Source organism: Amphiura filiformis, chromosome 8, assembly GCF_039555335.1.
Source record: "Amphiura filiformis chromosome 8, Afil_fr2py, whole genome shotgun sequence".
In the NCBI taxonomy this organism is placed as follows: domain Eukaryota; kingdom Metazoa; phylum Echinodermata; class Ophiuroidea; order Amphilepidida; family Amphiuridae; genus Amphiura; species Amphiura filiformis.
The window spans coordinates 18,229,821-18,248,150 of NC_092635.1; the positions used below are offsets into that span (position 1 = coordinate 18,229,821).

The 18,330-nt window shown below is 37.9% G+C and overlaps 1 protein-coding gene across 4 annotated transcripts in view; it reads left to right on the forward strand.

Moving 5' to 3' along the window:
- Nucleotides 1–18,330, forward strand: part of LOC140158740 (uncharacterized) — a 92,000-nt gene that overhangs the window by 65,057 nt on the left and 8,613 nt on the right. For 2 of the 4 annotated variants that reach the window (XM_072181946.1, XM_072181945.1), the window contains exons 7-14: nucleotides 140–375; nucleotides 643–918; nucleotides 3,755–3,919; nucleotides 4,617–4,736; nucleotides 9,797–9,901; nucleotides 10,786–11,051; nucleotides 11,949–12,057; nucleotides 16,399–16,512. In XM_072181946.1, the coding sequence (XP_072038047.1) occupies nucleotides 140–375; nucleotides 643–918; nucleotides 3,755–3,919; nucleotides 4,617–4,736; nucleotides 9,797–9,901; nucleotides 10,786–11,051; nucleotides 11,949–12,057; nucleotides 16,399–16,512 (1,391 nt within the window). The remainder of the gene's footprint in view (nucleotides 1–139; nucleotides 376–642; nucleotides 919–3,754; nucleotides 3,920–4,616; nucleotides 4,737–9,796; nucleotides 9,902–10,785; nucleotides 11,052–11,948; nucleotides 12,058–16,398; nucleotides 16,513–18,330) is intronic. The other 2 variants (XM_072181947.1, XM_072181948.1) reach the window with 2 other exon arrangements.

Sequence of the window (18,330 nt, forward strand, 5' to 3'; positions counted from 1 at the left end):
GATATCAACTACTGAATAAGCCACAGTGCTGTGCAACCAGTTGAAAAAGGGCGTTTAATAGAGATAAACAAAAATGATACAGACAGGTAGTAATGAAACTTTCATTAATTGAATTAAGAATGTTTGTTCTATTTTGAAGGGAAGGAAGTGTGATAGTAGCATTTGTAGTCCAGTTAAAGCGCACGACCAACGAAATTACGGATACCAAGGAAAACGATGACAACGAAGTTGATGATGACACAAATCAGACAGAGGACGACAGGAACCAACCAAATCCTATTTACAGAGAAGCGCGGGACTTTATTTTTATGTCTGTAGACAACGGAATGCTGGGAAACTTTCAGGGAACTGTGATCAATCTCACATTAATTCCAGGTATGTGAATGTGCAAGGCAGTTCAATGTACTGCATATTTAGATTTACATTCTCGTTCACTGATTTGAATACTCTGTTGCTGGCTCTATGTTGTCTTGATCAATGACTCTTTCCCTCTGCCGCTGACCATTTCTCAAAATAAATCGCAAAGAACCTTCTTGATGTAAATGAAGCACATTACAGTCACTCTATATGAAGTATTGTAGAAAAACTGTCACTTCATACTATACTGTTGCAATTAAACACTAAAATGGTTCGACTTTCTAGGAAGGGGAAAACCCGTCGAAACAGCTACTTTTCCTACGACCACTACGACCTCAACAGCAACACCAACAACAACTATCACAACTACCACCAGACCACTTACATCCTCAGCAAGCGTGGCACCATTTTCATCAACCATGGCAACAGCAACGGCAGCAGTAGTGACAACAACAACAATATTACCGCCGAAGTCCAGTACTGTTTTAACTACAATGCGCACAACAACAGAAGGGTCCCGCAGTACTGATGTTGGTAAAATAGGGCTACCAGCAGATGGAGGTGAGTTTTGTAGGAATAACTATGTAAATAATTTCTTCTTTCCATGGAATAACAAAGCATAATTTGGTAATACGATCTGATAATATCCACCATACACAAATAAATAAAACCCCAAAATGATGGAAGGATATTTGTTTCTTTGTGTGCCCATGTGCTCGTTGTGCGTGCGTGCAGAGTAATGCTAGCCCCAAATTTGTACGAATGAAAGAGGATATTTAAAGGTTACTATTGTCCTCAGAAGAAACTATGCTGGTTAAAAAGAGTTGGATGGCTACATATACTAGATTTTACACACTTTACGGGTAAGTGGCAAAATGTTCATTGCGTTCTGTATGTACACTCTTAAAACAAACTAATCAAAAATGATTAGAAACTAATCAAATTTGATTAGACTGCCGTATCGATAGGTGACTTACTAGAATCTAATCAAAATGATACGGAGAGTCTAATCAAATATTTGATGAGGGGAACTAATCATTTTTTTTACAAGTTATCTAATCAAAATGATTAGATAACTATTCAAATTGATTTGATCCTTATCAAAATAATACGTAATATATCAAAAAATGAATAGTTTACTAGTTGCAGTTGATTAGAATCCATTCAATTTATTTGAATCTATTTGACTAGAATCTGGTTAAAATTCTAGTCATGTTAATTTGGGGAAATGCGTCATCTCTTGTCCGCTTCACGCTAAGAGAGAACACTATACGACTCAACACTGTGGTGTTAAATAGCCATCGAGTGTATTTGATAGCATGGTGACACGTATTACAGAAATTATCTATAAAATTACGGTCTTAAAAGAGGATGGCAGAAAATTATAATGTATTTGCTTGAAAATATAAAATCTATGGTGTTAAATAGCGTTTGCCCTGTGTTCTTCACCCGTGGTTTTGTTTCCTATTATTTCAACTGAGATTCTAACGTACTTTTAAAACATAATGAACACAAAAATACAGATGCTAGATTAATATATCCATGGAGGTATTATAAGATGGAGAGGAAATAGATTACGTAACGCATTGAAACCGTGTGCCGATTTGAAATCTGACAAGCTATTCATCGAAAGGTACCTTTTGTTTGGGACAAAGGGCTTCCACCATTAAATCGGTAAGCTGACCCGACAGTGTATTAACGCTTTACCTAGCAGGCTACTGTCAATAAGTGATCAAATGCAAGTCGCGTGAAAGCGCTTAATGGAATGAAAAGTACCTATTGTTATACATAAACCCAAGGGTGTGATTGAGTAGCCGTAAGCACAAAAGGCACACATTAGCCGCTAATGCATAGTTCGTTGTCACCCCACTGACATTAGGTGCTTCATTTAAATAAATTGAATGCGCCTGCTGAATGATTACACATCATGGCTGCCATGTCTATAATGGTATTAAATAGCTACGTCCCGGGAGCTATGTATACATGTAACATATAATATTAAAAAGTATACCGGTATAGGCCTATATAAAAGTTGTTTTACAAATTGAGATTTTATTTTATTTTATTTTAAGAAGGAGAATGTCATAATCAGTGGCGTACTGAAGGGGGCAGCTCTTCTGTGAGAGGTCTTGGTGGGGATGAGGTTGAAGGAGGGATATGAAGAATGAGAGGGGACCGGAGGAAGAGAGAAAGAGGAAGAAATAAAGAGAAATAAATAAATAGACGTAAATAAATAGAAAGGTGAGGAAAATGATAGGAATGAGAGGGGACAAAACTTGCGTAAGAGGGGATGGAGAAGGGAAGGGAGATAAGAAGAGGGATTGATACTTTAGCAAGTGCAGAGAAAGGAAAAGAAATGAATGACAAATAAATGTAGGCCTTATAATAATTATTATAGAAAATAAACACAGCCCCCCCCCCCACCCCACACACACACACATAGGCCTAACACTAACAGCAATATAGGCAGCCATTCGATGATGCCAATGCCTTTATGCGTTACGTATTTAAAACGCCCAGTCAGATGTATTTTACACCTGCCAAGCACAAGTCACCCAATTTCGAAAATTGGACGTTGAATGTACACTCTCATGAATATTGATTGGCAACATTTTCCAATATGTCAGCGCTCAAATCGGACACAATAGAACAATAGACCATTCAGTACGTTGAATATATCAATAAAAGTGGATTTCTTACTAGTGCCTATGTCCCCACCGTACTGTACAAATGTGTAATGGCGGCCGACCAAGACCCCGGATACAGCAGCGTGCGTACTTTTGACCAATGAAATCCCTCATTATCGTTGACGTCATTTTGATGAGTGTGTCGATTCAAAGTTTTCTGCGATGTTGATACTAAATCGCATCAAACGATATGATTCGATTTAAAAATGATAAGGGATCTATTCAAATTGATGAGTTTCTATTTTAAAAAAATGAATAGACTTTCTATTCAAAAAAATGAATAGGCGGTCATTAGAGTGTAGGTTGGGGTGGGTGTAGACTGTGTGTGGGAGGCGTGTGCGGGGGTGCATCTGCCTGTAAATCAAACTGCATGCCCCTTAACTAAAGCAAGGGGCCTCATCGTGAAGCATTCTTAGGCCTTTAATTAAGAAACCAGCTTTACAATAGCTCTTAGATCTGAATTGTCATAAACAGCATATGACTTTTGTGACATCGACCAGCATTTCTGTTTCGAAAACATAAAAAACACCAACAGCAAAATGATCTTCTGACGATTTGTGTAAGTGGTGAATTTGTCTGTCAGGCATTTTACTGCAATACTCAACCACTCGCGTACCATGATGTTTATTTCATATGTTGCTGATTCCACAATCTATACTTATACCTTTAATAACTACATCTGTCATAACTAACGGGTAACTACATTTCAGATTCTCAATCAAGCTCTTTAGAGTTATCATACTCATCTGATATGGAAGAAAGCACGTCTTATTGTGGCCATAACCCCTGTTTGCACGGTGCGACATGTGTCTCTTTTCTTGGAGCTGGGTTTTGTCAATGTCCAGATGGATATTTCGGAACACTCTGTGAAAGTGGTATGTCGCTATACGGATATTGGAATTGCTTGGATAACTCTGCGCTACTTATCCATTCAGTGCGTTTTACATTAGTGGCTACACACATGCTTTGCTTCCCCGCTGTTTCTTATTAGCGTATTTTAACAACTCATGTTCTTTCTAAGCCAACCGTTGATTGTGATGAGCTAATTAGTACTGTTGTTTATTCATGTTTAAAAGCCATCTTTCTATTTCTTATTCTTACATAACATTTCCACTTAACACTTGATCCCACTTGATAGCACTAATTGGCATTAACCATATACGAAAGTGTATCGTAGTAGTTGCTCAAGTTACTATTGTTGTTTAGTTCATGGTTTGGAACTTCTGTCTAATTCCTATCTACATTTCACTGAGACACTGGTATAGTTTTGCACTATTTTATCCAAGCCATAATGTTATTTCATGGTAGGCCTAGTACTAGTTATATATAACAGTATACCCATTATTATAGCAAACCTGTTTTTTGCATTCCTTGTAGAAGCAGAGTGGTCATTCAACATCCATTGTAGAAGCTGTAGATGAAATATCTTAGTTTTCCACGTGTATACCATCTGATGCAAATTACCATCTAGCAGCAAGTAGATTTTCTAGTGCAGTGCATCTAGCATCATCTACCATCCTGACCTATTTATCGTGTTATTTCTTACCATATAACTTTGTTTCATTGCAACAGATAGACCACCTGATCCGTGTGAACCGAACCCATGTTTACACGGAGGCAACTGTACAACATTTGTTAACACTGCTTTGTGCACTTGTTCCGATGACTACTACGGAGAATTTTGTGAAACTGGTGAGAAAGACATCTTTCATCTTCGCTTCTCCTTTTCCTCCCTTTTCTTTCCTTACCCCGTTTCTCTCTCACTTATGCCTCTCTCCCACCCTCTCTGTATTACTATCATATCTATTCTCCTCAATCATGTCAATCACCTATGCCACGGTAATCGGTTTCTTCAGCTTGTGCATTTGCTACTTATATGTTTGTCCTGTAGTATATAATTGTTTTATCGTGTTTGTTTGTTTTTTGTTTCCATGCATCTTGTCAGCATTACGCATCTTTCTTTCTCATTCTCCTTTGGGCTTTCCCAGCTTGCTGGTGTTGTACTATGGTTATAGCTTTTTAGGCTCCTTGTGTTTTTTATATTGCTCCCAGAAACAAATTATCTTAAAAATAATATCCTATTCTCTATATTATTTATTTGTTGTTAAATAAAAACTAGTGTTGCGGGCGTGAATGTTTAACCGTCGTGGTGTATTCATATCGAGAAAGTATCATGAAATTTAAACAAAGTTCTCACGACTTACATTGTGGAGGTTGGTGGCCTGCGACCAGCATCCACTGGTCTTCAATGCCGACTGATGTTGGCTTTGAATGCCGACTGATGTTGGTTTTATGACTCGGTCATCCATTCATTTGACCGTCGGAGGTCAACATCCGTTGCTACTTCCGGTCAGATGACCCAATCTCCCGCTACCAACAAAACCAACATCAGTCGGCATTGAAGACCAGTGGATGCTGGTCGCAGGCCACCAACCTCCACAATGTAAGTCGTGAGAACTTTGTTTAAATTTGTACTTTCTCGATATAAAACTAGTGTTATCACAAAGAATGTGGCCATGGTGGTGGTGAGGTTATCTACGTTATAAGAACGAAATCCCTTCCATATAACTGGATATCCAGGTTACTGAGTAGCTGGAATGTTTGTGGGTAGCATGCCATACCGATTACCAAACGGAATATCTGCTTAGCTGGTTGTTGTGTTTACATTAATAACTGATTCCATTTCCAATCTGTCCTCGAGAAGTATCTTATCGAAACAACTGACTATCTTGTTCCCACTGACTTGTTATCATGAAATGGGGTTTTGTATTTTTGGTGATTTCAACCGAATGAACATAAAATGCTCTAACCCGTGGTAATAGCCTTAGTCAGATAATTACATTTCTCACTCGAGGCCAGGCAACCCTGGATCTCATTCTACCTAATATCCAAACCCATTATTTACCACCATCTGCTCTCTCAGCAATTATTCTATGGAAGCCTAAATTCACCACTGCTAAAAACACAGGTAAGTTCAGGTTTACCCGGTCTATTCGTGGTGATAGTATTAGAGTATTTGGTAGATGAATTTAGGATTCAGGGTTAGGGTTAGAGTTATGGTTAGGGTTAGGGTTAGAGTTGAAAACGTGGAGTGAGGACCATGGATGCAATACTACTCAAAATAAACCAGATGCTCTGTATTCTCTGTTAAACAAGGGTATGGAACTTTATTTTCCTACTAAACAACTCAAATCCATCAGACTGATAATATCCTACGTATAAAGAAACTCATATCAAAACGTCAAGCTGCATTTGAAAGTCATAAAATCACAAATTGGCACCAGTTTCGTAACGAGGTGAAGAGAGAAATTGAGAAAGCTAAAGTGTATTATTATAATGCGGATAGAGTTATAAAGTTATAAGACTTAACCACGTAAATGGTATCAACAAATCAAGTGTATGCTTAATTCCAGCAATTGCAATTCTGATCTTGACATCGATATCCCAAGAGTGGATAGGGCTAACCACTAGGCAATGACTAATGCCATCAATTCCAGGTTTGTCAGTGTATCCTCCCGTGTTAATCCTTTGGATCATTATGAGCTTCCAACCATGGGATATAGAGAGCTTATAGAGTTAAAACCTTATAATCAAGTGGCCCGGAAGGAATTCCTTCCAAATTCGCTTACGAATTGAGTGGCCCTTTTGTGTTGAACTGTTCTTTTGAGGGAATTATGTCACACAGTGAAAATCTGCCATTATTGTCTGCATTCCCAAACAACACCCGCCAAACATTGATAAAATGAGGCCTATATCACTTACTGATATGTTTGCTAAGGTTGCTGAGGGGTTTGTGGTCAAATGGATTATGTGTGTGATATTGATATATCCATTTTAAAAGCCAGGTCCAATTGAGGTAGTGAAGGAGGGTCGAGAGGTGAAAAGAGGAGAAGCGGATGGGTGATCGAGATTGTAGGGGAGGGGAGGAAGACAAGAAAAGGAAAGGAAGAGGGGGAGAAGGAGAGAGAGGGAGAAGGAGAGCGATGCAGTCCCATGGCTCTAAATTACATAGGCGTAGATCGGGGCAGGGGGTTGGAGTTGCCAGGGGGGATGGTCGATATAACCCCCCCCAATATTGACACCTGTGTATTGGTTTCTGTCAAAATTAACCTCATATTTGGGTCATTTTAGCCACAAAATGCCATTTTTAGCCCTTCGCGCGAATTAATTCCACTTTTGTCCTATATTTCACCAGTTTAGTTTCAATAGGCCTATGCTAAAATTTCCCCGCGCATTTGTACCATAAGGTTCACTGTACCGGTACTTACCCCCCCCATGTCAAAACGAAATCTACGCCACTGCTTAAGTGTGTGCATAAGAAAAAATAAGTGCAGAGAAAGGAAAAGAAAGGAATGAATAAAGAAAATAATAATTATTATTATAAAATCTAAGCATTTAACAGCACTAGGCAGCCATTTAATGATGCCAAACCTTAATACGTTACGTAATTAAAACACCCAGTCAGATATATTTCACACCTGCCAAACACAAGTCACCCAATTTCGATAACTGGACGTTGAATGTACACTCTCATGAATATTGATTGGATAGACCCTTCAGTGCGTTGGTCCTTACAATGTAACTCACAAACATTATCTAACTAAAGGAACGCATCACACAGTGACATCGCCCCGATATCTTCATGGCATGGCAGAAATCGCCATGGTAGGTTGAATCCACCGATACGCATAGCCATTTTATATCGACCTGTTTAATAGTTTTGTGTCGTATCATGGGCCGAAGGTCATCTGACTAAGGCTACTGACAACAGCACCGATTAGCCCGGTTACTGTCCTCGCTGTGTGTTAGTCGAGCATGGTACACCATAGGTCATATGGTTTGCCTATACACTGCGCCGGGGGGGGGGGGGGCACTCCCTATCTGAAATGGCAGGGATGTGCCTCGGCCATGTTAAAAGTAGGGGCATTCAGGTCAAATGTACAATTACAAAAATATGGGGTCATTCAGTACACAACCTGAATAAAAATGGGGTCATTCGGTATGAAACTTTAAAAAAGGATGGTCATTGGGGTAACAAAAAGTAAAATGGGAGTCATTGAGTACAGGATTGCCAAAAGAGTATCATTAAGTACACATAAATAAGTGCCAAACTACGTAAAACAACTTGGCCACCTTGGAAATGTGAAAAATCTCATTATTTCTGGAGGAGAACACAAATACCACCTAAATTTGGGAATTAAAAGGGGGTCATTGGGTATAGCAGGAAATAGAAAAAGGGGGTCATTGAGTACATGAATTTTTTTAAAGGGGGTCATTGGGTAATAGGTAGGACCATAACACAAAAAGGGGGTCATTGGGTACAAGCCGGTTTGAAATAGGGGGTCATTCCCGAGGCACATGATGCGTATCCACTATGGAAGTGCCCCCCGGGCACTGCGCTATATAATTCGGCACATATAAATCAAAAATATTGTCAGTTTTTGACTCAAGACGCAAGCTAGTATCTCAAAGCGCAAACTAACGACTATCATATCTGTTAAAAATATATATTCAAGTCCAAGGAACCACATCTGGTTTCTTTATACGAAATCATTTACGGGAGATATTCATCATTTTCAAACCCGGTATCCAAAGATTTATCGTCTGAATATCAATCGTGCATAGCACATCCACGTGTATCGATCCCGTGTATTCATTTCAGTATCCCTTGCTGTATAGTGTAATTATTAGCCGGGCGACGTCGGTGTGCATCATTCAACCGCGGATTTGTACTCTGTAAGATATTTCAATGTTAACGTACTTATCCAAATATTCAATGGTGTGTGCTGTTTAATTGTACTATTAGAATCCCAAATCCTTACAAATCGCATTTTATAGAGAGGTCCAGTACTAGGAAAACCTACGACTGATGTCCAATAGTTGTTCACTGATTAGCATGTGATGTTCCTTAATCTATGAGAGGCGCCAAGCTTTGAAATTATGTACTTGGAGATTCGATCATAGGAAACATAATTATGTTAGCGGCTCTTTGATGTGTAGGGACGGCCGAACGTCTGGAGCTTGTAAATGCTTCCTACATAATTTGAGAACGTTTGGAATTCGTACTCTGTACTTTGTGGGGAGATCCGACGCTTGTAATAAATCTACGTTTGCTATTCTGTAATTTAGGTCTAGAACAACGCATTATAAACATCTCAAAAAAAGTAACTAACCATCCTTACATAATAGCTATTATTCAAAAAGGAGCTATTGTATTACAGATCTGTAAAATTCGTTGGAAGCAGAATTTATTTCTGCGCATTTTGACACCTCATTTGATACGATAGCCCAGAAAACAATAAAACACCGGTCAATTTAATGTAGTGATGTCCAGATTTGAAAGTTGCACTTACATACAAATTTTTACAATACAAAAACACGCAGATATCATTACACAAATTTCCTTCCATTACACTGAATACAAAATCAATACAATTTACTGCAACTTTCAAATCTTGGGTTACATAGATTTAAATGTACGATGTGACGTCAATATTTAGTAGCTTTTAGTCAATTGCTGCAAATGAGGTGTCAAAATGTATTAGTTTTGCTTCCAACGCATTGTACAGATTTGTAATACAATCACCCGTTTTTGAGTAATGGTCACTATTTAAGGGGGGTTAGTTACTTTTTTTGAGATGTTTAGAATCGGCAACGCGTTGTGGAAGTTCAATTCCCCAGGCTAATGACAAGAACAATCATATTCTGTCGATCAGTAAACATTATCCTTTTTGTTTTCTATTTCATTACAGTCTCCATGTCGGTACCAAGTTCATCATATGATTACATGTACGACTCCATTACACCATTTCCGTCCATTTTCGAGGTGCCCGGGGGAAATGTCTTCGGTAACATGGGTAAGAATAAACATGTATTAAATCGCTATTGGGTGACTCCATTTGAAATCTACACACACTAAGGATGCTAGGAGACCTACTTATTACGCATATCACTTTCATTTCTTGTCCTTCGTGTATTATGTAAAACTCTGATTTCAGTGGAATGACCAATGTGAATAGTATACACTTTCTCCTGTACAATCAAGTGCTATAGCTCTTAACATTTTAGAGTGATTTTTATTTCCGTAATATTATCCACGCATTGATATATAAGGAATGACTGAGGGGAAAAACTGCTTAACCTGTGCAGTAAACAACCTTTTTTTATATTACAAACACAATGTTCAAACAAAAGAAGGACAGCCGCCAGTGGACATGAAAGTCGCTAGACCCACACCAAAATAAACTACATTATGATCAACAACCAATGGAAGACCTCTGTATTATAAATATACACTTGAACTTCCATGTCAAAAAAAAGCCAAACTATCCAAAAGAATATGATATCTTCACGCTAAAAAAACCCTGAACACAGGAGAAACTAAGAGGTAGAAATAGTGGGAAGATTTGCCCCACCACTGCTGGAGCAACCAGACAGACACTGAAACTATGTGGGAAGGAATCAAGACAACATTCAACGAAACATCCAAGAAAGTCCTTGGCTACAAAAAAGACACAAAGAAAAAACCATGGATTAGTGCAAAAGTTATTCAATTGCCTAAAGACTGAATTGCCAGTCTGATGAAACCACTAGTGTAGTGGTGAAACGTCACTAAAATGTGAGTTTAATATCTTCATTATTTTTCTAGATTTGTACAAAAAGAAATCTGTTAACAGTAAAATGAAACGATCCAAATGAACTTTTTCAAATAATTGAAGTATTCCTGTTTTCTGGTCAACAGATTGTGAGCCAGTTGTTATACAAGAGTGTCTGGATATTTTGCCATACAATAAAACCACCCTTCCCAACCATCATGGAATGGGTAATACGATGGACGACATCAAAGCTCAATACAACACACTATCAATGTATATCAATTCAGAATGCCATCCAGAAGGTACACGAGTACTCTGTTCATTGCTTCATACCAAATGCACTGGAGAAACAACAAATCTATTCATGGCATTCCTACAGACGTACACGCCATGCAGATCTCTGTGTTTGGAGGTAAGTCGCGATGAGTGCAAATCTGACATAAAAAACTTATTCTATGGGACACATTGCACAGTTTGCCCGTTCAGTAGTTTAATAGAGAAAGTAGTCAAATTGCCATTCACACTCAGCTACATTCAGCACAGTGTTGCTAACTTAACATGTCTGAGCGTGAGCTGCTATATTGAAAGAGGATGGACTTACGCCCCAGGCTTACGCCCGACCCTGCCTAGATGCAATCATGATGCAATGGAGATATGGGTTGAAATCAACCAAGTGACGGGCTTTCCTGCTCATATTCATAAAGTATTTCAAACATTCTTATGTGATCGTCACCACAAACTTACCACTTTTATACAACATTATACTTCATATATTGACACCAAAAACAGAAACATTATCTCAAAGCGGAAACCATTTTTATACTGTAGAAATGAATCAAACCAACGTAGTATATCCCAGTGGAACCACCCGACGTTGTAAAGTTGATACAACGTCGAAATCCTAACCTGTACCCACTGGGATATTATATATTCATTGAAGGACGAGGTTTTAGAATTGTCATAAGATTTTCTTCTATCATAATTAGAAAAAGTAGGCACGCTTAATCATTAAAGTAACATAAACTTGAAGTTTACATGAAAAGAAATTTGATTATAAGGAAAAGAAAAGAGTGTCAAATTAAATTTTCCAGGCATAGTATATAAATCTGTAGGGCGCCCAAACAGTATTCCTATGTCCGTATAATTCAGTATGCATGTAGAAATGCAATAAACATGATAAATCAGTTGAAATAAGATTTTCCATGCTCAGGATCTCGTCATAAAATATATTCTCATAATCGCATTAATTTCATTGGAATTTGAGAAACCCCACATGCACTTATACATCACCGACTACTTTGTACTTCAGGTTGGCAATAGGTGTAGAAGTGGAAGTCCTCTTGAAATTGATCATCTTTGCAATTCTCTCCCAGAGTCATCAGATCCAACCATCTGTTTCCGATCACCTGATGCAACAGGTATGTCCATAAAAACTACGTGCATTTGAATTTAAAGTGACGTCATTCATCAGTATTAGTGTTAACTTACGTTTAATTTTCAGCCTTTTTTGGGAGGGGGTCATAATCCTTTTGATACTAAACTGAATTAAAAATTTACTTTGTATTGAACGCCACAGTGCTGGAACACTTGACATGTATAATAACTTATTATATGCAATAACATACGTGCAAACTAAAACTGCTAATACCCTATTTCGACCTGATATGTCACCAGATACTTTAACAATAATTGATCATAAATTCATATTCGATTAATACTTATACTAATTAATCACAAGACTGGAATACACGGTGGCTCAAATCAACGGAAATCCACTTTTAAGGGATGGGTTTATTTGTTTGTAAATGGAGGAGAAATGGGAGGATTTTGGCATATTTGCTGTGATTGTTTGCCTAGCAATATTGATCACAATTACACAATTGATGGTGCATATCAAGGACCAAACTCTATAGTTTTATATTTGAGCACGATCACTTCTGTAAGGTCATGGGAAATTATGTAAATCGGCTTTTATATTTGATGTTGCATATCGGCTCACGCACTTTTTTTTTGTACCCAGTATTTCACAAAGTCCCTGTACTCTGATGACCCTATGACTTTTTGCTGGTATGTTGAGCACTTTAAACAATTAATTATAGTACTTACCTCCTACTTTAGGAACATGCATATGCCTTAATGTATGTCGACCATGTCAACAACCCAGTGTAGTTTTACATGGTTGGAAAAGTCTATTTCCTTTCGCTATTTTGCCAATCATAATTCATAAATTGTCCAACTTTTTTGACAAAAAGAGTTTTGCAACTATTCCGCCAGCAAGGAAACACAAATTTATGTGCATCCAGTGCGTCCTTTACGTTTAAATAGTTCAGTTTATTGTCAAGTTGTGCCTCTATACGCCATATTTACGGAATTGATGATACGAGCTGATACGGAATTTTTGAACCCAAATTTCTTGAAATATACATTACCTTTTCAACTTCTCGCCACGAAATTGGATTCATAAGAAGGTCAAATACAAGCCTTCCATTATGGCTGGTATCATCATCTCGATTGGTGTCTTGTGTTAGTATTATTCCATATTTTGCTGGTAGAAGTTCAATGAAACCCTCCATAATTCACGACTTCTGTCACTTGTGTTATAAACTCGATGTGTTTACTATATTGTCGCTCGGGTCCGCGACTAATCGCAGGGACCGGTCTATCATTAGCTATTCTATACACTTTTCAATAGCCTTATTGTGATGTGTGGGAGTTTTAAAAGCCGAGCCATGAACAAAATATAATGCGAGCACCCGGGGGCATCAACTTTAGAGGTGACGGTATGTGCCTGTCAATATATGCCCCTCTTTTGAAGCCGACTATACCCGATGACCAGGCACCTACAGTTTTCAAAATATTATACCCAATGACCCCTTTTTCATTTTGATTGTACATAATGACCCTTTTTTTTTATAATAAAACCCCCAACGTTTTGTACTGATATGCGCCTACTTCGCGACGCTTGTAGGCACATATACCCATCAATTCTAAAGTTGAGTGCCCCGGGGCGAGCGCATACTGCGGGCCAATGAACAATGAGATAGTGGCTTTTCTGATATCGCTTTGAGGAACTGTTGAAGTATTAATCAGCCAACGAGTAGGTGTGTCCAAATTGCACATCTTGAATTGAGACCAAGACATGCTGTTATTTCAATTGTTATACCGTTCCGGTTGGTTTATTACCTACCATTGCCTACGAGATGCAGTTCTAAGGTGACAGAGGGACAGGTCTGCAATTCGATTCCACAACCATTCATACCTTTTATCTGTTTTATTGTATTATCGTGCGAATTGCTCCGTGGTACCTTACGGGTACCTGAATTTTATTTGAATGAAGATGACTCTGTCATGCTCGACGTCATATTGCATAATTTCTATACAGATTACAGTCTATGCAATAAACCAACCAGAACAGTATAACAATTGAAATAATAGGCATATCTAAGATAGGTTAAGAAGAATATAACGTCACAATTCTGTATTATTATTCAAGGTACCAGACACGCCCCCGGTACAAACAGATGAAATTTGTAGAAAAGCGTGATTATGACAAAAAACATTAAAAAATGTTACTTTGAGGTATTGCTTTTTAAATTTTTGTATGGCAGATCATACATACACATGTGCTGAGGTCAAAAAGGTAAAAATTTTGTTTTTGACCCCTGACTCACCTGTCATTCCAAACAACCCCTTAACAGCAGCTTTATCTACTTCATCGTTAATGTATGAATATGCAATGATATTCAACAAAGTGTGTTTTTGTAAGAAACACCCTATTTAAATTTACCCGTGGACAAAGTGCATTTTCATAATTTTTTATTAATACCAGCACAATGAACTTATTCTTGCGACTTTTTCTTTTGTCACCACTTATGAAAGATCTGTACATTAGTTGGGATAACTGTCAAAAGTAGGTTTCCATTTTTTGTAACACCATGTAAGGAACTTAAAGGTCTTAAAAAACGGCCCTCGCTGGAGCATATGGGATACAGTTACTTTTAGGGAACACTTTAAAAATTGTAAACAAGTTTCCCCCGACCTTTAAGGAAAAATGGACAGAAAAAAATTCTGACTACCTTTAAAAAAAGTTGAACAATGATTTTATTCTTAAAACTTGTTTGCATCCTTGCAAGGGGCAGACACTAGTATAATGGTATTAGAACATCAGCAAAAAGACTAACAAATGACAAGGGAATTTAAAAAAAAATATTTATCATGAAATGTAAGGTATCATGGTATAACTCATATTATTTGGCTAATTTAGATTTCAAATATATGTAAATAGTGCCCTCAATTTTCACACAAACATACAGTTTATAGAATTAAAAGTACCACAAAAAAGCAGAAAAGGGTGAATAATTTGATAAAGAAACGAAAATCTATGTCAATAATAGCTGCAAAATATATGTGTATGGCCGTGTGTTTTGAACTCGCCACCCTTAGCGTTACATCACAAATATTATGAATTTTTACACCAATCAAGTTTCAAATTAGAATATCTACACAACTATCAACCCTAAACTAGCAAAAGTATACATTTTTGAAAAGCTGAAGGCATAAGCAATTCAAATATACACATTTCAACTCATTGTACAGGGTGACCTTGAAGTTATACAGGGTGGAATAAAAAATTCCAAATAAAAAATGGGTCACTTAATGCATTGCTTATTACTAACTTGCAGTTATAAACTGAAAGTAAACAACATTGATTTGGTTAGAGGTTAGGGGGATCCTACTGACTGGGGAAGAAAAAAATCACAGCTGTTTGGTAATCTCAGAATACAGGGTGTCCCAAAATATGTTCAATTTTTTTTACAATTCAACATATTTTGAACTGAAACATTTTACCCCTAACCCATACAGAAAAAGTAAGTCCATATTTAGATTCCTCATCAAATTTCCTCTCAGAAAATGTATACTTTGACTATGATAGGATAAGTAATTAAATATTTACAGCAACTTTTAGATTTTGAAGACATCCGCATTGCTTACTATATGAAAACGGGTAGTTTTGTACGTAAAAGTTTGTATTTTATAGACTAAACCAATCATAAAGAGTTCAAAATGATTAAAAACAATTAGCATAATTAATAACCTTTCACAAGAGCTCTTAACCATGCCTGTAGCCCATATGGATGCAAAGATATGATCAGTTGATTCAACATGCACACACAAAATCTATATTTCTCATAGACTTTGTACATACCGCCACCGCCACCGCCGCCACCGCCACAACAACCATCTCGGCCATTCTGAACTCAAAAAATTATAACTCCACTATCTTAGCTGATAAACAATCCTCCTTTGGAGGTCTGTTAGGTCACTCATTAGCTACAAAATGACACCAAACACACTACAATACCTTTTGTTTAAGCAGAGATATAACAATTTGAACGAGTCTCGATTTGGAAAAGCGTAACAAAACCACCATTTTTGGGTGGCGAGTTCAAAACGCGTGGCCGTATATACAGTTTATTAATGTGATAGCTGTTGGTATTATTCAGGTCTAGAATAGAACATTATATAATGTTTTGTTAAATGATTAATAAATGATCATATCAAACAACCGTGATCGGAGCCATGTGCGAAAAACATCCAATAATAACTGACCGGTTTAGAAGAGTCATTGCTAAATCCTTCTAAAATGCGGAAGTATAATACATTTAGATTGGAGGTAAATATCCATTGGGACTTAAAGACAAGCATCACAATCGTCAATATTTGAAGGTTACGCGTATATCCATATCTCTCCCCTGCAGGTCCAGCTAGTTGCGCACCAGAATTCTGCCTTAATGGTGGTTCATGTTTTGTAATTATGAACCAAACATTCTGTAGATGTCCTGAAGGCTACATCGGTGAACAATGTGAATTAGGTAGGAACTCTATAATAACTCGATAATAATAGCATAATGTTACATAATCGCAATTGGGGGGATTAATGGTGTTTTCCTTTTGTGCCATTGTCACACTCAAGTCGTGTTCACACGGTCGGACATAAGTGACTTATTACCGGTAAAAGTGACTTATTACCGGTAATAAGTGACTTATGTCCGACCGTATGAACACGACTAAAGGCATTATATGGCTACCCTCACGCTCACATGCCTTACTATCATAATACCGGTAGCTTATAACTACACCAGGCACAAAAAGAAACTCGTCAGTTATAGTCATCCTTGCTGGTCAACAACCTGATAATTTTGGATTATGGTCACAACTGAAGAGAAAAGTGAGCAAACGGGTGACCAATGACACCGCTTTGGATGACTTAGCGGTCTTGCTGGTAGAGGAGTGGAATGGCTTGGACCAGAACTTTATCCGCAGATTGATAGAGTCAATGAGACGTCGCTGTCAAGCAACGATTGATGCAAATGGTGGACATACCAAATACTGACTTTGTTTTACGGACACAATAACTGTGATTTAAACATGATATGGACATGCTTTGTAATCACAAAAAAAAACTTTTGAATTTTATAATTTTATTCTTTATTCATTATGCTTTAATGAATTTGTGCAATACGGAAAATAAAAAGTGTAACGTCCCGCTCCGATTCATTTGTGCCTGTTACCAATGATTACATTGTGTGCTTTATTGATTGGATCGTGGTGCTTGTGTGCAATACAAGGATGCGTCCATTGAAAATCGTTAAAATTGCAACTTTTGATTTTGGGGTTTAAGGGTTTGGAGGCGCATATCTTGGTCAATTGTCAAAAGTAATAGAGAAGGCCGCGTCATCTCCCCGGTCATCTCAAGTTAGTAACCATGTGAACAGCTTTGATCTTGGTGAGAAACATCAGTCTTCGTATAAGAAACATCACCGTACGGAGACAGCCCTCCTGAAGGTCAAGAATGACGCTCCCCAGTCCCTGGATGATAACAAAGTTGTTCTCATGGTTCTATTTGACATGTCTGCGGCGTTCGATACCGTTGACCATCCCATTCTTTTAGAAAGACTGGAGAAATGTTTTGGATTGCATGGTGCTGTAGTATCTTGGTATCTTGAAAATCGAACTACCAGAGTTTCCATTAAGAATAATTTTTCTGATGAACATGTTTTGTCACATTCCTTACTACAGGGCTCTATAATCTGTCCACAAGGATTCATATTGTATACATATCCTGTTGGAAACATTATTCGTGGACATGACCTGAGTTTTTATATTCTGAATTCGACCATAAGATTCCTAGGGCGAGTTTCCCGACAGGAGTCTTATTAAGCCGTAGTCTTAAGGTGGCCTTGAGGCTACTAAGCCTAGCCCGCTCTCGAAGCCCGAGTCTTAACTCTAGCCGGATTTCTTCAACGCAAATTCAACCTAGTCTTAGTGGCCTTGCAGGCTTAACGCTTGACAACCTCGTCCCTTTCAACCAGCGACTTAATTGTATAGGCTGTTGGAGGTAGATGTACATAAGCTGTGGTCCTCACGGTTTACCGTAGTAACAAGGTTGCCGTCTCATTATCGCAATGTTCCCGGCGCAAAGACTAGCCTGGTTAGCTCAAGTACAATATTGTTCAAGGTTGCGCCGCAGGCCTATAAAGAAACAATGTTGCTCCCAATACAATAGCAAACAAGCTTAAACTGTAAATTAGCCACCGATAGAGGGCAGGGCCTGAAGAATGAGGGAAATTACGGGGTAAAAATGTAAAATAAGTAGAAAGTGTGAAATGGGTGACGGGCTGTCTCTAAGT